The sequence below is a fragment of the Mauremys mutica genome, chromosome 1, assembly GCF_020497125.1.
Source record: "Mauremys mutica isolate MM-2020 ecotype Southern chromosome 1, ASM2049712v1, whole genome shotgun sequence".
NCBI classification, from domain to species: Eukaryota; Metazoa; Chordata; order Testudines; family Geoemydidae; genus Mauremys; species Mauremys mutica.
The window spans coordinates 223,409,821-223,433,995 of NC_059072.1; the positions used below are offsets into that span (position 1 = coordinate 223,409,821).

At 39.5% G+C, this 24,175-nt stretch overlaps 1 protein-coding gene across 5 annotated transcripts in view; it reads right to left on the reverse strand.

Annotated features, from left to right (window-relative positions):
- The window catches only part of CNKSR2 (connector enhancer of kinase suppressor of Ras 2), a 362,143-nt gene that overhangs the window by 69,101 nt on the left and 268,867 nt on the right, over positions 1-24,175 (reverse strand). For all 5 annotated transcript variants that reach the window (XM_045012122.1, XM_045012114.1, XM_045012050.1 and 2 more), the window contains 5 exons: positions 22,407-22,455; positions 21,465-21,637; positions 16,234-16,307; positions 13,349-13,420; positions 793-860 (listed from right to left, as the gene is read on the reverse strand). In XM_045012122.1, the coding sequence (XP_044868057.1) occupies positions 793-860; positions 13,349-13,420; positions 16,234-16,307; positions 21,465-21,637; positions 22,407-22,455 (436 nt within the window). The remainder of the gene's footprint in view (positions 1-792; positions 861-13,348; positions 13,421-16,233; positions 16,308-21,464; positions 21,638-22,406; positions 22,456-24,175) is intronic.

Consider the following 24,175-nt stretch of genomic DNA (forward strand, 5'->3'; position numbering starts at 1 on the left):
GTAAATCTGCCTTTAATGTAACGTGTTGTTTTAGATAAGTTGGTAGATTACTTTGCCCAATTCTGTCTAGTGGAAATGGCAGAAGTCATAAAACATTACATTAGCCCTAAACTTAAAGTCTTTAAGGGTAAGCAAATTAAGCCCTTGTCTACATTTAAAAAATAGATCAACCTAACTACGGCACTCAGGGCTATGAAAATTTTTGCACCAAACATCATATATAGACTGATCTAGCTACCGTGGTGGTTGCTGTGGGGCTAGGTCTTCAGAAGGATTCTTTTTTCTACATAATCTCCTCTCCAAGAGGTGGTAGGTAATTACATTGGTGGAAAAAGCCCTTCTGTCAAAGTAGGAAGCATCTACACACTATGGCTCTACAGTGGCATAGGTGCAATGCCATAACTGTGCCACCATAGTCTCGGTGGTGTAGACATACCCTAAGTCAACAGGGTTTAGTAGAAAGATTCTTCCCTGTGAACTCAAGCTTAAACCTTTTTGAAAGGATTTTGCTTGTGAGTGAAGAAAAACAAACAAACAACTCCACAACAGCTGTGAAACCCATTTATGAATTTTTCTTAGATGATGGGACACAGAAAAATATAAAGACTAGTTCAGCCAAGAAGGGGAGCTAGGGTTGCCAAATTTGGTTGGACATATTCCTGGAGGTTTCATCACAAGACATAATCTTTAATTAAAGATTAATCTGTAATTCCTGGAGACTCCAGGACAATCCTGGAGGCCTGGCAACCCTAAGGGAAGCTAAATGAAGTAAACAAAATAATACCACTGTACCTTGCTCTTGTTTGATCCTCTCTCTTTCTGCACAGCCAGCAGCAAGCATGTTAATTCTGTTTAGCCATCTGAAATAATATTTAAAAAAAAACAGTGATACTAATTTTACGTGTTAATTTTTGGGGCTTTGCTACTTTTAAAAGGTAATAAACCATCTGCAAGAGATACGTGACAATGATATTTTATATACAAGGCAGCTGATTTCTTTGATATTGCTATTCATGGTGTCTTCAAAGAGCTATAATTTTGCTGTTGAACAATTGTTTCCAAACCAAAGTTTCTGTTCCAAAAGGAAAACCTTGACTGAAGATGTCAAACATCTATAAAATAAAGACTTTTACGATAATCAAAGCCCTATTAACTCTGGTGCTCATAGATATGTCACCCTACCAATACTCCCGCTGTAATGATTTCTCAAGAACACACACTGTTTTACAGAGATTTAAGCAACACTTTAAGGCCTGATTTGGCATCCTAGCAAGGGAAAAAGATCAAACCCAGTAGACAAAAGAACAGGTTAACTTCTGAACAGACAAGGGGGTTTAATTATGCCATTATGTGCTGTAAAGCTTACCTACAGTGTATAGTATAAAGAGATGGAAGCACACCAGAACCTGTTTTGTGTGTGTTGGGGAAGCAGAGGGAGCGAAAGGTAGTTGCATCAAAACACAATTCACATTTAAAGTTCTAACTTCTATTTAGACCTGAAAAAACACATCCATAAACTGCATGAATTAAAAAAAAATGCACCTATATTATTTTCTTCTAGCAATGCTGTCATTGTCAAACATGCATTTAACTGCCTGTAGCAACGCACTGCTTCAACCTTCCCTCGTCCCCCCATGGGGCCCTCAGTGTGTTCATTATCCCACTGCTCACACTGCATCAACTCCTCCATCACTGAGGCTTTAAACCAACATGACAACCTCCCATAGGTAAATCTGGAATTATTTCTCAAAAAAATTCCATTGCCAGGGTTATAGAACCTTTGCTTGCCAAGCTAATGAACAGCAATTTTAATGCTTAAATATACAACAAAATGAGAGGGACCACCAGTGTTAACTCTGTTCTTACTTTGAAGAACGTATTCTGCTAATATTCCTGTTTCAGAGCTTGCTATGCTTCCTTTGCACACTGTATATAAGGAAATAGAATATTTTCTTGACAAGTGAGGTATAGCATCTTTTGCAATTGTTTCCAAATAACAGTTTCCAAGGCATTTCAGTGGATGTTAACCATACATCAGATCATGATGTGATGGAGCTCTCCTTCAAAAGGACCACAGCATTGTCCTTTGACAGCTGAAATCATGTACAAGAAACATAAATCACTTTACATTAGGAATAAAAGTAGCTAGCTGCGAAGTTACTGTTGCTGTGACTACAGAACATCTCACACAAACATCTAATTAATGTTACCACAGGGAGGAGAGAAGACAAGCGAATCAGAATAAAAGATTACAAAATTTCAGTTATAATAGTTAATAGCTGCCATACATTTATAAAAATAACCGGAGTCTTAAAGCAAAAGCAAACAAACAAAAACAAACCAACTAACCCTGCCCCACAGAACTGTTCAAATCTTAAATCAGAAGACAGAAGGATCCTTTGCAAAAAACTATCGAAGCTTTACATTAAGTTCTTCACAAAGACCAACCTAAAATATGTTAAAAGCACGGCAGTGAGGCATGATCCATGGTTTTTACTTCAGTTCACAGTTTACTACTACTAAATGCAGCCAATGTGCACTAAGAAAAAAAACAACAAAAAACATCAACCCACCAAACAAACAAAAAAACATAACCCAGTGAATATTTCTGGATCTCAGAACACTAGATACTAAAGATAATAAGGTTTTTCTTTTAGTAAGATCTTATTTTATCCTAAATCCAAGAGGCAATAAAATCCTTGTGGCACTCAATTAAGTTAATGTTTAGTTATGTTAATTTGCACTAATGACTTGGTTACCTTTTGCAAATTACTGGTTTTTGTAATCAAGTGGCATAAACTTCATTTTAATAGGTAATTTTGTTGTCAGAAAATGCTATATCCTGAAAAGTGCAATCTGACAATAATCTCATGAAAAGTGCATTAACTAACAGAGTTATAGAATAATGTACAGAATAGTTATAGAAGAACTAACAGTTGTTAATTTACAATAGCTGATGATCTGTCCCATAATCCGGAATACTATCTAAGCCAGACATGCATACAATATGGAATAAATGACTAATCTTTGCAGTTGGAAGTTGCAGACTGAAGTTGGAAACAGGCCCCAATATGGCAGAATGTTCAAGCACCATTTTCTCGTGAGTGGCTTGTAAATTCAGATGCTAAAAGGACTGCATTTGCTTCTGAAGCATATTTAACAATGTAATAAATGTCATTGCATGCAGGGCCGGTGCAATCCATTAGGCGACCTAGGTGGTCGCCTAGGGCGCTAGCATTTGGAGGGCAGCATTTACAGTCCTTCGGTGGTGACCGCATCTTCGTCCGCCCCGGTCGTCATCGGCATTTAGGCGGAGGAACCTGGGGCAGGGGGGGCACGGGGAGGGCCGCCTGCAGCAAGTAAGGGGGGGCGCGGCACACAGGGGAACCGCTCCCCACCCCAGCTCACCTCTGCTCCGCCTCCTCCCCTGAGCTTGCCACCCTGCTCTGCTTCTCTCCCTCACAGGTTTGCAGTGCCAAACAGCTGATTGGCGCCACAAGCCTGGGAGGCGGGAGAAGTGGATCGGCGACGGTATGCTTGGGGAGGAGGCAGAGCAGAGATGAGCTGGGCCGGGGGGGGGGGCACCCTGATTGCATGTAACATGGAATCCCCCAGCATAGCTGCTTTAGATATGGTGGGTTTGATAATGAAGATCAGAACATTTTTAATGTGTGCATAAGCAATGGGTAGAGTGACTGAAGTTGGAAACATATGAGGATGATATGGAATGTCACGGAAGTTATAAAAAACCTTCTGAAGAACAGAAGAGGGATAAAATATTACAGCATAAAGATGAAATTCTTAGGGTTGTTAAAGCAATAAGAAGTTTAGCATTCACTGATATAGGAGACCTCACATATATATGTTGTTATGGTGCAAGAGTTTCCTGTTACTAGTATGAAAAGATATAGCGCAAATATGCTTGAAAAGAATCTGAAAAATTGGTGAGTGCATTGAAAGACTCAAACCTTGGTTGGGTTGGTATACTGTGTCTTGGTAAAGAGTGTTTCTTCTGAAGTGCAGGAGGCCAAGATGATACTCAGTGCTCACAAAGCGTTTAGGGTGTGCAGCTCTAATTGTTTTGTGCGAATTACAAAAAGTTTTTGCTATAAAGAATAAATACAGTATCATTGATATTTGCAACCATCTTGTTCCTCAAGGCCAACTGAAGATAAACAACATATACATACTTTGCGACTCACCTCAAAACCTCATAGAGTATGCTCCCATTTATCTGAAATCCTATTGCCTAAGCCTCCACATTAGCTGAATCCTTTCCCTGTCCCCCAGCACGTGTCTCATGCTGGGGGACAAGAAAGGGATTTGAATAATGCAGAGGTTTGTATAACACAGCAGAGATCCTCAACCAGGACTGTAAGGAAGAGAAGGAGGACAAGCCCTCGGCCGTGGCTTCTGAGGCAGCACAAGAGGCCCTCTGCGCAGGAGTGAATGTACAGGCCATGACAAAGGAGCAGCAGAGGGTGCTGCTGCAGGGCCAGCGATATCCGACCCCTGCAGGCACAAGGTGCAGAGATTGGATGCGGAGACTGTAGTCTAGGTGGGGCAGAGCAGACACCCCCCTGGCCAGAACTGTGAGGAGGAGGACTAAAAGGCCGAATGGCTCCTATTTGCTCTATTATCTGAACTCCTGATTATCTGAATAAAATCCATGTCCCCCTTGGTATTCGGATAATCAGGAGTATACTGTATATAACTAGAGACAGACATCAAAATAATTTTCTGCCTTGCCATATACAAGAAGCAATATAATATTTCCGGAAGGTGTCAAGTTCTTCCCATCACATGGCTCTCAGCTGTAAGACAGGTTGCTGTATTGCAACTCAGATAGCCCCAAGGATCTAAGTGACACTGGTAACCAGTTGCACGCTAAACAGAATTTAAAGATACTATAGATGTTACTGGAAATTTATTGGAGGCTTAAAGAATGGAACCTTAAATGACTGCTTCTTGAAGCAGCTAGTCCTGGAACCCACAAGAGGAGAGGCAATTCTTGATTTAGTCCGAAGTGGAGCACAAGATCTAGTCCAAGAGGTGAATATAGACTGACCCCCTGGTAACAGTGACCATAATATAATTTAATTTAACATCTCTGTAATGGGGGAAAACATCACAGCAGCATTTAATTTCGGAAAGGGGAACTACATAAAAATGAGGAGGTTAGTGAAACAGAAATAAAAAGGTACAGCACCAAAAGTGAAATCCCTGCAAGCTGCATGGAAACTTTTTAAAGACATCATAATAGATGCTCAACTTAAATGTGTACCCCAAATTAAAAAACACAGTAAGAGAACCAAAAAAGTGATATTGTGGCTAAACAACAACGTAAAAGAAGCAGTGAGAGGCAAAAATGCATCCTTTAAAAATTGGGGAAAATAGAAAGACGCATAAACTCTGGCAAATGAACTGTAAAAATATAATTAGGAGGGCCAAAAAAGAATTTGAAGAACAGCTAGTCAAAGACTCAAAAAGTAACAGCAAATTGTTTTTTAAGAACATCAGAACAGAAAGCCTGCTAAACAGCCAGCGGGGCCACTGTATGATTGAGATGCTAAAGGAGCACTCAAGGACGATAAGGCCGTTGCGGAGAAACTAAATGAATTCTTTGCATTGGTCTTCACAGCTGAAGATGTGAAGGAGATTCCCAAACCTGAGCCATTCTTTTTAGGTGACAATTCTGAGGAACTGTCCCAGATTGAGGAGTCATTAGAGGAAGTTTTGGAACAAACTGACCAACTAAACCAGGGGTCGGCAACCTATGGCACGCATGCCAAAGATGGCACGTGAGCCAATTTTTAATGGCCTGCTGGAGGCCAGCGTGCCATTAAAAATCCTGCCCAGCCCGGCCCGCTCTCCTCTGCCCTCTGCTCCCCCCGTGGGGGCAGGTAGCAGAAGCATAGCCATGCACCCAGGGTGGGTAAATGGCCCCAATCTCCCAGCACGGCAAGCCGCGGGGTCCACGCTCCCGGGCCGGAGCGCTGGGCCGAGCGCAGCAAGTTGCTGGCCCCTCCCCTGCCTTCTCCCTTCCCCTGGAGCCCTGCTGCTGCATGCAGCGCTCTGGGGGTTGGGGCTGTGCGCTCCCACGGGGCAGCGTTTGGCTCCGTGGGGAGGCAGACACGCTCCCTGCTCAACCGGAGCTTTGCTGACGCGCGCGCAGCACTCTGAGGGGCAGGGCTGTGTGCTCCTGCCAGGCAGCGTATCTGGCTCTGCATGGAGCCTCATGGTAAGGGGCCCGGGGGTTTGGGGGGGTTGGATAAGGGGTGGGAGCAGTCAGGGGACAGGGAGCGGGGTGGGATCCCGGGGGGTGGCTAGGGGTGGGGGTCTCTGGAGGGAGCAGTCAGGGAGCAGGGGGGTTGGATGGGGCATGGGAGTCCCGGGGTTTGTGAGGGGGCAGGGGGTGGATAGGGGTCAGGGCAGTCAGGGGCCCGGGAGCAAGGAGGGTCCTGGGGGGCAGTTAGGTTGGGGGGCATCTCTGAAGGGGGTGGTCAGGGGACAAGGAGCTCAGGGAGTTGTATGAGTTGGGATTCTGGGGGTCCTGTCAGGAGGCAGGGGTGTGGAGAGGGGTTGGGGCAGGCAGGGAGCAGGGGGCGTTAGATGGGTCTGGAGTTCTGGGGTTCCTGTCAGGAGGTGGGGAGTGGTTGGATGGGGCATAGGCATCCCGGGGATCTGGCTGGGGATGGGGGTGTGGATAAGGGTTGGGTAGTCAGGGGACAGGTAGGGTCCGGTCGGGGGACAAGGAACAGAGAGGCTTAGATAGGAGGTGGGATCCTGGGGGGCAGGGGTCCTAGGAGGGGGTAGTCAGGGGACAAGGAGCAGCGGGTTTGGAAGTTCTTAGGGGGGCAGTCACCCAGCCCTCTCCCCTGAGCCCTGACCCCCCCACACACACACCATGCCCTCTGCCCTGAGACCCGCACAACCCCCAGCCCCCTGCCCTGAGCCCTGTACCTCCCTCATACACACCCAGCCCTATGCTTGACTCCTTCATCCCCCACCGCCAACCATAGCCCTGACTCTGGCACCCCCAAACATACCCAGCCCCCCCTCTGCCCTGACACCTACACCCCCCCCATGCCCAGCCTCCAGCCCTGACTCTAGCCCTCGGCCCCCAGCCCTCTGGGTCCTGGCCGCCGGCCCCGCACAGCCCGCTGCTGGTCTGGGGTTCTGGCTGACGGACCCTTGCCAGCCGGGGTCCCGGCCGCAGGCCTCACTCAGCCCGCTGCTGGCCTAGGTGAACAGAACCCTAGACCAGCTGCGGGCTGAGCAGGCCGGCAGCGTAAGATCAACATTTTAATTTCATTTTAAATGAAGCTTCTTAAATATTTAAAAAAACCTTATTTTACAATACAACACTAGTTTAGTTATATAATATAATGACTTATAGAGAGAGACCTTCTAAAAACATTAAAATGTATTATCGGCACACGAAACCTTAAATTAGAGTGAATAAATGAAGACTCGGCACACCACTTCTGAAAGGTTACTGACCTCTGAACTAAACAATAATAAGTGACCAGAACCAGATGGTATTCACCCAAGAGTTATGAAGGAACTCAAATGTGCAATTGCAGAACCACTAACTGCAGTCTGTAACCTATCATTTAAATCAGCTTCTGTATCAAATGGCTGGAGGATAGCTAATGTGATGCCAATTTTTAAAAAGTGTTCCAGAGGTGATCCTGGCAATTACAGGCCGGTAAGCGTGACTTCAGTACCGGGAAAACTGGCTGAAACTATAGTCAAGAACAAAACTGTCAGACACGTAGATTAACATAATCTGTTGTGGAAGAGTCAACATGGTTTTTGTAAAGGAAAATCATGCCTCATCAGTCTGCTAGAATTCTTTGAGGGGGTCAACAAGCATAAGGACAAGGGGGAATATAGTGTACTTAGATTTTCAGAAAGCCTTTGACAAGGTCCCTCAAAGGCTCGTTAGCAAAGTAAGCTGCTATGGGATAAGAGGGAAGGTCCTCTCATGGATTAGTAACTGGTTAAAGATAGGAAACAAAGGGTAGGAATAAATGGTCAGTTTTCAGAATGGAAAGAAGTAAATAATGGTGTCTCCCAGGGGTCTGTACTGTGACCAGTCTTAGTCAACATATTCATACATGATCTGGAAAAAGGGGGTAAATAGTGCGATGGCAAAATTTGCAGATGATACACAAACTACTCAGGATAGTTGAGTCCCAGGCAGACTGTGAAGAGCTACAAAAGGATCTCTCAAAACTTGGTGACTGGGCAAAAAATTGCAGATGAAATTCAATGTTCATAAATGCAAAGTAATGCACATTGGAAAACATAATTCCAACTATACATATAAAATGATGGTGTCTAAATTAGCTGTTACCACTCAAGAAAGAGATCTTGGAGTCATTATGGATAGTTCTCTGAAAACATCCACTCAATATGGAGCGGCAGTCAAAAAAGTGAACAAAAAGTTGAGAATCATTAAGAAAGGGATAGATAATAAGGCAGAAAATATCATACTGCCTCTATATAAATCTAGGGTATGCCCACATCTTGAATACTGCGTGCAGATGTGGTTGCCCCATTCAAAAAAGATGCATTGTAATTGGAAAAGGTTCAGAAAAGGTCAACAAAAATGATTAGGGATATGGAATGGTTTCCGTCTGAGGAGATATTAATAAGACTGGGACTTTTCAGCTAGGAAAAGAAACGACTAAGTGGGGATATGACTGAGGGCTATAAAATTATGACTGGTGTGGAGAAAGTAAATAAGGAACTGTTATTTACTCCTTCTCATAACACAAGAACTAGGGGATCACCAAATGAAATTAACAGGCAGCAGGTTTAAAACAAATAAAAGGAAGTATTTCTTCACACAATGCGCAGTCAACCTGTGGAACTCTTTGCCAGAGAATATTGTGAAGGCCAAGACTATAACAGGGTTCAAAAAAGAACTAGATAAATTCATGGGGGATAGGTCCATCAACGGCTATTAGCCAGGATGGGCAGGGATGGTGTCCCTAGCCTCTGTTTGCCAAAAGCTGGGAATGGGCGACAGGGGATGGATCACTTGATAATTATTGTTCTGTTCATTCCCTCTGGGGCACCTGTCATTGGCCACTGTCAGAAGACAGGATGCTGGGCTAGATGGACCTTTGGTCTGACCCAGTATGGCTGTTCTTACGTTCTAAGTCATTGTTCTCATTGTATCAGACTGAAATTAGACTTCTCACCTTTGTTCGGTTCACGGAAGGGTGCCTTTAGAAAGGAGATGCTTATAAATATCAATACTCTGCCTGTTCACAAAAACGGAGATGACTGAATGGAGACACAGTGGGATGAGCAAATAGGTTCTCTGAACACTCTCCCATTGCAGGTTTATTGTCTCTACATCTCCCAGCCCAGAACATGGGATTTTAATGTTGATGGGACTGATCATTTTCAAAAGCAGATGCGTTTTAGAAAGGGAAGGGTAAATTCCGAGCTTGCCAACCTTAGAAAGACAGTGTCCCTTTAAGTAAGGGATCAGGTTAGGAAATACATATTCACTACACCAAATAGCAGAACAATGATCACAAAACACAGAAGTTGCCAGTATTACATGGAAATTTAGGCCTCATAAAATCAACATGATCATCTGAGCAGTAACAAGACTATATAGTTTAAAATCCATACGTGTCATATATATGTGTGCATGCACATATGTATACAGGAATTATATATGTAAGTACAATTAAATAGCAAATAATTCTTTTTATAAATAATTATTGAAGGAATTTAACTACCGGAAAACACATCTTCCTTTCAATAAGGCTATGCTTTTAGTAGATTCCTGCCCTTCTCTTCTGCCTCCAGTAACATGGTACAAACAACGCTGAAAGGACTGCACAATGAAAGTGGTTGTCAGAAACCTGACAATAAAAATTAACAGAAAATGATGGAACCATTTTGTGAAATCAAAACGGTTCAGAATATTTTAATACTGTTGTGACGCATGGCTAGAAAGGATTAAACATCCTGCAGACTAAATAACCCTCAAAAGACATGTGGGGAGATGTTTGTGTTTTTGTGTATTTACATATGTATAAGTAGGGTCAAGGATGTAATCAACAGTCCCTGTCTATGCTGCATTCTGATCATTCAGAGATCAAAAGAACATTCTAGCATTTAAATGAATTGTAAACTTGGGAGAACAAGCAAATGGTCCTATGTTAATTCGTATAGCTAAGTACTGGTGATGGACCTCCTTCAAAGTAATCCTGATTACCTTTTGTTCCCTGGGGAATTCCAACTTGTCAAAAGACATGAAATTGTATAAAAGATCCTTGGGTCCTGATTCTGTCATCTCAGATCGGCTTAGGCTTCATCAGGGGAAGTTTGAGTCACAAGACTGAGGTCCCAGTTATGCTAGTATGCCCTGAATATGATATTTGGACATTGGACTATAACCTATGAACCATTTCTGAAAGAACTCTTTGCAACTACAAAGCTCACCATCTATGCTATGAATCTGAACCTCAATGAATTGAACTCATGTCTGTATGTATATTGATCTTTTAACCATAGTCTCTCTCTCTTGTTGTTTAATAAATGTTAGTTTAGTTAATAAGAATTGGCTGTAACGTGTATTTGGGTAAGATCTGAAACATTCATTAACCTGGATGGTAATGTGTTTGGGAATAGTAGAACCTTTCCTTTTATATGATGAAATAAGATTTACAGAAATTTTCATCATATTTGACATGGGTACTTGGATGGAGGCCTGAGGCTGGATCACTTTAAGGGAACTGTGTTGTTTGGATTTCTGAGTAACCAGTAAGGTAATAAAGAAGCTGTTTTATGCTGGCTTGATGAATCTAAGTATTGGAATATCCACCAGCTTTATGAGGATTGTCTGCCCAATTCTTTACAGTTCATCCTAACTGAGTGACTATAGCTGGTTCGCACTGGGACCCTGCTCACAACTGTCTAATTCTTAAAGTTTGAGTGAATATTTGTAAGGCTAGAGTAGGATGTAACAAATACTTTTAAATACTTTCTTATGCTATCTCTGAACTTAAAATATTTATTCTTTAGTAATCACCTTTTAAAAAAAAAAAAGTTAATTGTGTGAAGTCAGTGTTTTTGGAAATGAACCAGAGCTAGGGGTAATTATTTTTTGATACTTTAAACAAAGAGAAATTTTTACATCGCAGGGCCAGATTCTGATCTCGGTTATATTTGGTGGAGTAGGGCCACTACCTCAGATTTACATTTGTGCAACTGAGATCAGATTTTGGTCCAGCGTGTGTGTTTGTTGGTTTATTTAATTTGTGAGCTGCTAAATGTAAATCATGATGTAGAGTTAAAAAAAATCAAATTAACTGTGATTAGTCACAGACCCATTTAACCATTTTTCAAAGGTCACACTGGTGTGTACTTTCTGTTTATTGCATAGTATTTTTACCACCCAAAATCTAGAATATCTTTATACCAAGTGTTGATCTACTGACACAGATTTTACTTATGTTTAATACTCATCGTATTTTCAGTGTGGTCAGGATTTCATTAGTCCTGAGGGTATTTTGTTCAGTGCATAGTAAAGTGCATTATTAGTGGCTAGCCTGATGGAATTATGTAACACAATGAAGAGCAAAAGCAAAGTCTTCCAAACAAATTTTGAAAATGAGACTTAGGTGCTTTTGAAAATTTTATCCTATATCCATTTTAAAGTAAAAGTAAACAATGTAAAACTTTAATCTATTTTCTGGTCAACTGATCTCAGTACAAAATGAAAGTTTCCAGAAACTGACTTACCTAAAAGCAGTTAAAGATGGTAAATATATTATAGGTATCATCATTCTTATCACTGCTAAGGTATTTTATTAATAAGTTATATGGACTGTGTAAGGTTGTCTTTTTTCTTTGTTTTAAAAGCATATTCACCATTTCACTTATCAGTGGAGCCTGGAAGCATGAGCCCGCGGAAACAGGACAATCAATTTAAGATGGGAAACTTTAATTAGGTTCTTTTACCATATAATAAAAGCTACAAGTGTATATTTTTTCATAATAAATGTACTCCACTTTATGCTGGGAAAAATAAAAAATGCCGTAGCAAACTCCTGAACAGACAGGGGTTACCAGAGTTTGTATAAAGTTTGCCTAGAGGAGTTAAAAGTGATCTTGCTAAAGTTTTGTGGAAAATTAAAGCATTTTTAGTAAGATCTCAAAAGTGGACTAAGCAACAGACAGTTTGGTCTACTCTACAAGGTGCTAACGGTGAAATTCTGGGCTTACTGAAGTCAATGGGAGGTTCACCACTGATTTCAAATGAGTCAGAATCTCACCCTAAGTGCCTTCTATGTGAAATTCACACCGTTTAGAGGTGTGCACACAGGCCCTCAAAACTGGGTTTAAGTTGAATAAGTCTTGTATTGGTCCTCTGCACAGGGATGAATTTTGCCAATTACACTCCCACTTGAGGACACTTTAGCATCCTTGAGGGATTGGGCCCAAAAGCAACACCCTCAGGAACATCATTACCTGCTTTATTTCCTGAAGAATCCACCCTGCAGAGTTCATGTTTCTTCAGCCACAGTGACGAGAGCACAACCACTATCCTCATCGCTTAAAGAAACATTGACCTCTAACACCTGGTTTTACTTCCTTGCTACCTCCACAAGGGTGAGAATAGCAAGGGTGAGAATAGTGTGTGTGTGTGTGAGATGTGTTATGGACGTGTTTCAATAAAATCTGAGGTCATTTTTGCATAAAATGAATATTAAAAATATCTTCTTTTTCCTTAATGTCACTTTTCCTGGTGAGGGTCACATCGGCAGTGTGGAGAGCAGGGAGGACCAAACCCCCTTTTCCTCTGCAACAGATTCCAGCTCCTCCTGGGGGATTCCCCAGCGTGTCCTGGGTAGATCTGTAGGCCTCTGCACTATCAGACATGCCCGATATAGTTCCAATAGAAGCCTCCCAGGGAGCATCCTTATCAGGTGTCTGAGCCACCTCAACTGGCTCCTCTTGATCCAGAGGAGTAGCTGCTCTACTCCGAGGCTCTCCTGAATAGCGGCACTCCTCACACTTCCTCGGAGACTAAGCCCAGCCACTCTACAGAGAAACCTCATTTCCAACGCTTGTACCCATGATCTCGTCCTTTTGGTCATTACCCAAAGTTCATGACCATAGGTGAGGATGGGGATTAAAAACATGTTTTTCTCAAAAAATTAAGATGCTATTTTGCACTCATTCATCTAAAACTTTAAAACTTAACCTTTAATGAAGACAAATATTGACATGTTATCATTGGCTTCAGAGGAAAGCACTATATTCAGAGATGGTCCCCTATATGGTTTTATAATTTATTAGGTTTGATTACCTGTTCATGTCATCTAGATGTTCAGCAGCAAAGTAAAAGCTTTTGATCTTAGGATGGCAGGCTTTGAATGCACTGTTGGGAAGAAAAAAGTCAAAACATAATGGGCAAAAATAATAATTACACAAAACAGCTTTTTCAAAATTAAAGGTAATTAGAAATCCAAATAACTTAATGAAATGACACAGTCTGTATTTAATTTTCTTTCAAGTTGGTTAAGCATGTGCGTGTTTTTTTAATTCAGCCTTATAACTTTTGGGATCCATCCAGCTGTCACTGATTAAAAGGCTTTATTGACCATCTATCTTTAATAACATCTGCATTCAAACATGCACAAAGACAGTTCAACAGCTATTAACATGATAGATGTTACATTTGGATAAGATGAAGCAGTTAAAATAGTTTATACAACAGGCAATTGTTTTTATGTGGGTGGAGGTGTCAAAAGAGTTTCTGAACAGAAAAATGACTGAACAGTTTATTTGATATAACAGAAAAGCTCTCATTCCTCTGACTTTTCACATCACAGTCCCCTTGGCATTACCTTCAGCACTAACGACTGGGATTCAAACAGAAAAATGTGATGTGCTGATTGATTTTTGACAAGCTGTTTTAATCCAACGGGGTGTTTATGAGGTCATCTAGCATGATGGGTAATGGCATGTCATCTTTCCCACCCACCAAAGTAATCAACATGAGTTGTCACTGAGAGCTCAATAGTATTTCATCTATTTACTGCAAACAATTCGTTAAAACAAAAAGTGTGCAGAGAGTTTTCTACAAATACAGAAAGCTATAGTGAAGCACTTGGAGATCTAGCTATGAAAACTATTCTATGAAAGTTAATTATTAATAATGTACAATATAGAAATAGTTTTAAAAAACTAATGGCCTCCCAAAGATCACTTTAAAATAGCATCAAAACACAGAGCCAAGTCAAAGAAAACAAGACAAACAGTACGATATATTTAAGTGCTTTGTCCTTGTTTTCAAGGGAGATCAATTAGACAGACAACTGATCTTTTCCCTGACTATGTGCTGGAGTATTAGAAGAAAGAAAGACGTTGTCAGGGAAGGAAATCTGTAAATGTTAGACAAAAACGATTCCTCTACACATTAGTGCACAGAATAACATTACACAAGTGAGAACAGATGTTGAGCAGCATCTGCTCTGTTTAAAAAGATATAATCAAGTTGTTGAGACCCACATCTTGACTTATCTTAAATTATAACATCTGTCATCTGGATACTAAATATCTTTTTTCTTTACTTACCACTCAAGTGGATGTTTTTTATTAATCATATTTGTGTGTTCTGCTACCCAGTTGACAGGACTCAGAGTGAGACAATAATTTAAATGAAGTACAGTTTTCAGAGATGAACTGACATCATCAATGACCCTCCTTCACTAACAAGAAAATAAATGAAGCAGAGCCACATTGCATTTAATCTGTGAAAAACACAGAGCAATGACTGAAAACTGAAACCCTCAAAACCATAGATGAAAGTTTTAATTTTTGTTTACCCTTTTTAAAGACTATTACACAAAACAGTTTACTTTTAAAGAGCAATGTAAACTAATGGGAACAACATTAGTATCCTTTTTAAAAGGCCATGTAAGTCATCAAGACAAGCTTTAATCTCTAAACAGCTTCTCTGGTATAGTTTTCATTGTTTCAAAAGCACTCTTGAAAAACCTGAAAGTGAAACGAATGCTAAAATACAGAGGTCTGCTGAGAGAATTACAGTGGCGACACGTGAGCTTTATACAAAAAAACCAAACCACGCACTTGCTTGTGACAGGGCAATGCACAGAGATTTCAGTGGTAAGAATGAAAATGTGTGAATGCAGGCATGCACACAGCAAGATAGATACTTATGTATACCAAAGATATATAACTAACTCAGGACAAAAGTAATTTTAGAGGTATGTGCCACATCCCAAGCTATGGTAAATCTGTGTAGCTCTATTAACTTCAGTGGAGCTATATTGTTTTATCCCTGCTCAAGAGGAAGCCCACAATGTCAGCAGATGGTTGAAATATGAACTTAGAAAACTCTCCTGGTTAGTTCTGAATAAAATAAGGTTTGTGTCTGGATGTGGCAACATGTCTCCTTAAGGCCTTTTCACTTACTTTGTATTTAAAACACTTAGTTGAGAGCCCTGATAAATCCTGAGTTTGCTTTTTTCAAACACATTGCTATTTATTTTAAAACAATGATACAAAATGACAGATAAAAATTAACTATGGAAAAGCAAAAAACTCTTAAAATAAAGCCATGTACAGCTACTGTACAGCTAAACTTTTTTTTTTTAGCAAAACTTTATTTCAATCATAGAATCCCACAGCGGCAAAGGGATTTAGTGGATGTAAATAACTGATTTAGAAAAAGAACAGGCCTCCTTTTACCCATCTCTTCTTCTTTTTCTTGTGTTGTTTCTGTAATATTTCACTTCCTTCATCTCTCAGCGCTTGCTTTTAAAAAAGGTTTATTTGTGCTTGTTAACTCATTAAGTCTGTTCCTTCACAAAACATAAAAGAGGGACAACGAAGGTGCAGCTGGGGAACAGGGTGGGAAGGAGCTAAGCATTCCTATTAGTTTCAATTAATTTTGCTGCTGGTTGAGAATTGTGTGGCTTTTGCAACAGACTCATTGTGTCCTTGGGTGGGACCCTGAAAGCACATGCACATCCCCTCACCTCCCCACTCCGCTCAGGAATACTGACTGTTTACCATGATTTGTGTTATGTAACCAAATCATGTTACAATGATTTCCATTCTAATTTGACTATCATGAACAAGGAAACTTTCACTCCTTGAAAGCAAGAGATTGCTTGTTCCTCCTTTTCTTTTGTTATTGCACTGTATGATTTTAAACACACTTACTATTTCTTCCGGCATTCGCTGGCTCTATCAATTTTAAATTCAGGTAGACTGATGAATCCCTCTGCTTTTTCATCCTATGGAGACAGTTCTATATGTTACTCAAGTTAGTGAGGCTTAAGATGAAAGTCCATTAAAACTTAAACGTAAACATAGAGAGTGTTTTACTTACCAGCTCTCTACGTAGGGCATATTACTGTTCTTCTGGCAAATCAATGGGAGTATTGCCAGAGTGGGAGGTCATGGACCTTAGTCTAGAACGTGTTTTTGTAAATATGATTTTAGTAGTTTGGCTGGCAAGATGGACAAGGCCCAACTGCCTTAGAAACCATTTCACAGCTGAAGCAGCATTTAATCATGGTGCCTAAACATGTCAAAAAATGTAATTTAATTGTTTGTTGAGGATAGAGTAATTCAAAGGATGAAATGCAAACTACAGGTTGAACCTCTGTAATCCGGCACTCCCTGGTCTGGCAACATCTGTGAGCTGGCATAGGCGCCGACTCCGTGGGTGCTCTGGGGCTGGAGCACCGATGAGGAAAAACCAGTGGGTGCAGAGCATTCACCGGTGCAAAGCTCTCCCCTCTGCTACCTCCCCCCACACCTCTTGTGCGCCGGCGGCCCCGTGTTTACCAACTACTCCTCCTCCCTCCCAGTGCTTCCAGAGCACCGCAAACAGCTGATTCGCGGCGGGGGGAGGACCTGGAGCTAGCAACCAGGACTCCTGGTAGCAGCAGGGCCCCCCCGGGTGGGTGCAAAGCCAGAGGGTGCTGCAGCAGCCCCTGTACCCCTACTTCCCGTGTGTATGGAGACCCATTGGCACTCTGCATTGACCTCCCGTGGTTTGGCAAATTCACTGATTCGGCACCGGTCAGGTCCCGAGGGTGCCGGACTAGAGAGGTTCAACCTGTATTTTACTATGAGAACAAAACAACCCCACAGTACTGTAAATCAACCCAATTTTAAAAATATAAATGTGTACTGTTTGCCATCTTTACATGATGTTGCAGCTAAGATGAATGATCTCTCTCCAGTTGTTATTCTTATCAGTTACACTTACAGAGGCGGAATGTTGGACTCTTTCCCTGCTCCTCTACAGGCTTGGTAATTGTGAATAGTCCTCAACTTTTCACAATTTAAAAGCACAGCATTTGTTTTAGGACACCAATATATCAGCCACACAGACTCTGTTATACTGCTGTTTATAACTGTGAATTATTAACATCACTAATATAGAATCATGAAATTGAGACTAGAGCAAACAGATATATGTTAAAGCAATGAATCCACATAATTTCATGCTCGTCCCTCTCTATTTTTTTTTAATAAAAAATGTATCTATTAATCACTTTGGTTCTTTGTCACATATTTAGTCCTTGGAAGGCTGAGAGATGTACCTTTATTTGAATCCATGCACCAGGCAATTAACATTCCACTACTGTTTTTGATAACCTCTGCTCTTATTGTTCATGCAGAGAACTCTTACATTCTCCAACACTCATGACAACTATCTTTGTCTTTGACAATTTTAGCCTCCATTCCATCTGTGCTCTTGATTTTCATCACCTAACTCAAATGTGTGTTCTTCTAGCCTACCTAAAAGACTTTCCATTTGTTTGTGTGCATGCTTAGGTTTCCTATTTATAGTCACATTGTCATAGCAACTTGTTTTTCATTTTTAATGCTTGGAATGCTTGTCAATTTATTTTTCTAGATTTTCGTACCATTCTACTTCTCAGAGAACACTATCTACCTCTTTTAAACATTTTTCACTGTATTGCTCCAGCTTCGTAGATTTTCTCTGTCATTGCTCCCATTAAATTATATTAGATATTCACAACCGCTCCCAAAGGGGGAAAAATACATCAGGATTTCTGGCATCATGGAACACAATCTTTATGTAAAATGCTTTTTTAGCAATGTTTTCAGAAACACATAAATTACACATTTTTCTCCTTTTTCAAAAAGTGCATCATTCACCAGTGCATAAGCATGCATCAAGCCTTCGTTTAATCATTTGACACTGTCATTTCTCTCTCTCAAGACAACAGGAACAGATATTCCCAGGAATACAGGATGTATTCATTTAAATTCAGTAAACTGCCTCTTTTCCATCCTGGTGCAAGAAAACCAACTAGAAAGGGACTCAAAGGGCCTTCACATAGGTTCATAAAGTCTGTATTACTTTGAGGTGCCTTTATTTCTCCATTGCTCTAAGACAGTTTTATAATAAACTTGGTTGGTATTATTATTATTATTAACAACATTTATAACATTATAACAGAGCATTATGACTAAACATAAAATCTTACAAATAGAAGTTATCAGGTTGCCACTATAACGAGCATCCAATCTAGTACACCCTCTGATGATGATCCCTTAAATAATTAATTTTCAATGTAAGATCTAAAGATACTCCAGCAAAATTATTTTTAGTATTCTAAATGTCCTATATGGCTTTTTATTTATTTTTATTTTATTTTTTTAAAGGCACAGATGTTCAGAGAAAAATATAACTGAAGTAATTTGGAAGGAAAGTATGGATAGGACAGATTCTGCAATGCTGGATATCTTTAAGCACATTCTTTTCTTAGAGAAAAAAGTAAAGTTATCTTAGCCACAGGAGCATATTTACACATCAAAAGAAAGAACATGTTGCTTATTCATTATTCCACAATAGTCTTAAATAACAAGAAAAATCTAGATGTCCAAAATGCCTCCCAGGGCTAAGTATCATACAGACAAGTAATAAACAAGAAAGTCTGCCCCCAAGTGTTCAGAATTCACATGTTGATGAGGAATTGGAATTCAGACTAGGGTTGTTTAATTGCAGTTAACTCACGCGATTAACTCAAAAAAATGCATCGCGATTTAAAAAATGAATCACAATTAACCGCAATTTTAATCTATTAAACAATAGAATACCAATTTAAAAGTATTTAATATTTTGGATGTTTTTTTACATTTTCAAATATATTTAAATTACAACACAGAATATAAAGTGTACAGTACTTACTTTAGATTATTTTTATTACAAATATTTCCACTTTGAAAATGATAAACAAAAGAAAAAGTATTTTTCAATTCACCTCAGACAAGTACTGTAGTGCAATCTCTTTATTGTGAAAGTGCAATTTACAAATGTAGATTTTATTTGTTACACTCAAAACCAAAACTATGTAGAACTTTAGAGCCTACAAGTCCATTCAGTCCTACTTCTTATTCAGCCAATCGCTACAAGAAACAAATTTGTTTACATTTATGGAAGATAATACAGACCGTTTCTTATTTACAATGTTACCTGAAAGTGAGAACAGACGTTCACATGGGATTTTTGTAGCCGGTGTTGCAAGGTATTTACATGCCAGATCTGCTAAACATTCGTACGCCCTTTCCTGTTTTGGCCACCATTCTAAAGGACATGCTTCCATACTGATGATGCTTGTTAACAAAATAATGCGTTAATTAAATTTGGAACTGAACTCCTTGGGGGAGAACTGTATGTCTCCTGCTCTGTGTTTTATCCGCATTCTGCCATATATTTCATGTTACAGCAGTCTCAGATGATGACCCAGCGTGTATGTTTTAAGAATACTTTCATGGCAGATTTGACAAAACGCAAAGAAGGTACCAATGTGAGATTTCTAAAGATAGCTACAGCACTCGACCCAAGGTTTAAGAATTTGAAGCGCAATCCAAAATCTCATCAGCACAGGGTGTGGAGCATGCTTTCAGAAGTCTTAAAAGAGCAACCCACTGATTCAAAAGCTACAGAACCAAAAAAGAAAATCAATCTTCTGCTGGTGGCATCTGACTCAGATGATGAAAATGAGCATGTGTTGGGTCTGCACTGCTTTGGATCGTTATCGAGCAGAAACCATCATCAGCATGGACACATGGAATGGTGGTTGAAGCAGGAAGGGACATATGAATCTTTAGTGCATCTGGCACGTAAGTATCTTGCAACACCAGCTACAACAGTGCCATGTGAACACCTGTTCTCACTTTCAGGTGACATTGTAAACAAGAAGTGGGTACCATTATCTCCTGAAACTGTAAACAAACTTGTTTGTCTGAGTGACTGGCTGAACAAGAAGTAGGACCAAGTGGACTTGTAGGCTCTAAAGTTTTACATTGTTTTATTTTTGAATGCAGTTATTTTTTTGTATATAATTCTACATTTGTAAGTTCAACTTTCATGATAAAGAGATTGCACTACAGAACTTGTATTAAAGGTGAATTGAAAAATACTATTTCTTTTATTTTTACAGTGCAAACAGTATAATAAAAATAAATATAAAGTGAGCACTGTACACTTCGTATTCTGTGTTGTAATTGAAATCAATATATTTGAAAATCTGGAAAACATACAAAAATATTTATATAAATAGTATTCTATTATTGTTTTTAATCACTTAACAGCCCTAATTCAGACAAATGGTGTAAATATATTTCAGTATATGAGAGTCTAACAGAGTTTAAGATTATCTCAGTTTCATAAAAAGAGTTCCATTAAGAAAAAAGATGGATTTTCCAAAAGAAATTCTGATCTTTCACCCAACTGGCAAAGAGTCCATTCTACCAAAAAAGGATTTAAAAAATAATTATTCTTCCAAAGAAGCAAATAAATTAGATAAATGAGAGACCCTTGCAGGATCAGGGTCTTAGACAGCTTAATGATGATCTTCCAATGTTATCAGTATATAATTAAGCACTCAAAACGATAATCCAAATTAGATACAATGTATCAAAAGAGAACACAATTTGAGACCGTTTTGCATAACTACAGTGGATTTTAGTAATACCACAGATTCCTTATAACAATTAAATAAGGTACCCCCAAATGCAACATAAATTACGGCTGTAATGTTGTTTCAGTTATGAGAGGGACAAATTACTCTCGATTTGCTCTTCTGAATTTGTGTTTTGTTGTCATGAGAGAACGATGACTTTATTACCACTATTAAGGGTATGGGAATACAGAGGTGAGTAGTTACATTCTTCCTTATGCTACAAAGAAAAATTTTAAATTTTAAAGGGCAAATCCTGCAAACTCTGATGCATATGAGTGACTTTAGTCATACAAGTAGTTTTACTGATTTCAGTAAGATTATTTGGGTGAATAAAATCACTCGCCTGTTTTCAGGATAGGATTTCATCTAATTATGACAACAATACAGTATAGAACTTATTAGCATTAGACAGGATGAGCAACGAATGTGCCTATTTCTTACCTCCTCATTGATATACCAGTATAGAGAAGTATCCTTCAGAACAAACCAATATTTCTTCCATTTCTGGGAGAAATAACTCTTGGCATCTTTCTTTTTCCAAAGCCAGCCCTCGCAGTCCCCACGGCCCAGATCTTTACAGGAAATCCGCCTTTTGCTCTTACCAGGAATAGGAGCTAAAAATGCCAATAGTTAAATTGAAATGAGTATATGTGAAAGACTTCACATTATGCATTTAATCAAACACAAAATGCTAAATTTCTCTAAAAATCTGGTCCATCTTTATAGACTTAACAGAAACATTTCAATAACAATTTCTTTGTCATTATTGTTATTTCTTTTTAATCAAGCAACAAAATGTGTGCATGGCAAAAGAAAAAAGTAGATATATTCTCTTATCTTACAGATCTTGTAATCTAAACACAGGACAAAATGCAATAAATGAAGGCAACAAGATGGGTTCTACAGGAAAGGAGGACAAGATATACAAATACAGTGTTATGTGGGTACATATGTTTATGTACATCTTGATTGTTCATTTCATGGCAACATATGTAAACACATAAATAGCTACATATGAATATACATACAGGTACAGCTGCTTAAAAATATATATTAATAAAATTAAAATTGGGTTATATTGGACAATATTTTGAAAAGTACATCTTTACTAATATTCGAAAGACCCACAAAACCCTGCATAGTACAATTCAGTAACATGCTCAGACTTCTGTAAAAAAGAATGTTGAATATAGTTAAGATGTGCTGAATCAGAGAAGGGCTGTTAATCCTGGTTGGATAGTTTTGTCATTTGGATAACTGATGACTATAAATTTGGTTCAGGCTAACAAATTGCAACCTGTAAAATACTACAATATTTTAAACAGTAATATTCACATTTCTATTTTCTACCATCTCTTCAAAAAGTACCCATTTAATGCTTACCTTTGTTTTTCTTTTTAGTTTTCTGTTGTAGAGAAGACTGCTGAAAGGTCTGTAAGCAAATGAAGACACAGAAAAGCAGTGAAAAACTAACAATGTACTTAGTGTGTTCCAAGCCCTTCCTAAATTCTTATAAAAATAGCAATCAAAACTTTGAACACCAAAATCATTACCATGCAAAATCTAAAAAATGTCCTAAGCAGATTTCTAGCAACAGTGGAAAGATACAATTTTATTTCAAACTTTCATGAACCGTTGAAGGAAAACAATACAGCACGTTAATATCAACTCACTAATTAGAACTAAAGTTTCTCTCATAAACAGGCATTCTTTTTTTCCAATATGTTTTGCGTTAACAGGACATTTTTCACTCTTTAAGAGTGGTAGTGCTCTTGTGGGGGAAGTCTTTTAGTTCTGTTTGGTGGTCCATTGGATAGCTGATCTTAATGTGTTTTTTTTTATTTCAATGCCTTATGAACTATGAAAAAATATTTTTCTGATGGTGCTAGAAAGATTTGGCTGTGACTTTACAGATTTGCTTGTAGATGCCTTCAGTATTTGAATTTTTGACTGCTATATTATTTTGCATTATGTATAAATAAACAAAAGGGGAAGAGAGAGAGAAATTGAAAAAAAAAAAAAAAAAAAAGAAAGGGGTCCAAAAACAAAACTCAGGGAGAAATATGCTGAAATAAATGAGCCTTATTATTATCATGTTCCAAAAGATATGGAAGATCGAGACAGTTCCACAACTAAAGACCATTGACTTACAAAGTTATGTCCTTTACCCAGGGATGGCTCCAGGCACCAGCACGCCAAGCGTGTGCTTGGGGCAGCAAGCCGCGGGGGGCGCTCTGCCGGTCGCCGTGAGGGTGGCAGGCAGGCTGCCTTCGGCGACATGCCTGTGGAGGGTCCACTGGCCCCGCGGATTCGTCGGACCTCCCGCAGGCTGCCGCCGAATCCGCGGGACCAGGGACCTCCTGCACGCAAGCCGCCGAAGGCAGCCTGCCTGCAGTGCTTGCCGCCCCTGCCTTTACCTGGTCCTTACTGAACCTAGTAACCAAGATCCGACACACCCAAGCAATTTTAAGTATTGGCACAGAAATAACGTCATCACTGAATTATCTCAGTATTTAGGGCTTAGCAGATAAAAGGCTTATACTACAGGGTCACGTCTGCTATAAGACTCAAATACCAACAAATGTCCATTATTCAGTGAGTGAAAAATATAATAATAATAAATAATAATAATAATAATAAAAACATGCACCACTTTAGTGTTAGTTGCCTTGTATTTCAGCTTAATATATTGTTGGTAACAGCAAAAAAATTCACAGAAAAGTGTCCGAGTGTAAATACCTCTCACTTCAACTTTTATTTAGCCAATATAAAAACCAAAAGTTTCAGGCATCTCCTAGTCCAACTAGTTACAAATAAATCAAAATTAAAATACTGATGGCCCCACAGGGTTGAAGCCTGCTCCTAATAAATAAGATAAACCTTCCCAAAGCAGGATGGGGTGTGATGTTACAAAGCTCTCTTTATTTTCAGGTCCATTCCATACCCAACTTCTCTTTCCCACTTCTTGCATATAAGTCATGACTTAGCTCACATGTTCACATTATGGGAAAGGGACAACCCATCTCGATCTGCAAGGGGTTTCCCCCTTCGAAGTTCTGACAAATTCTCAAACAGCAAATTAAATCCATATAACAACACTGCACAATAGATAACAGTAACATCACGAAATCAAGCAGCTGGCCTGGACTCTG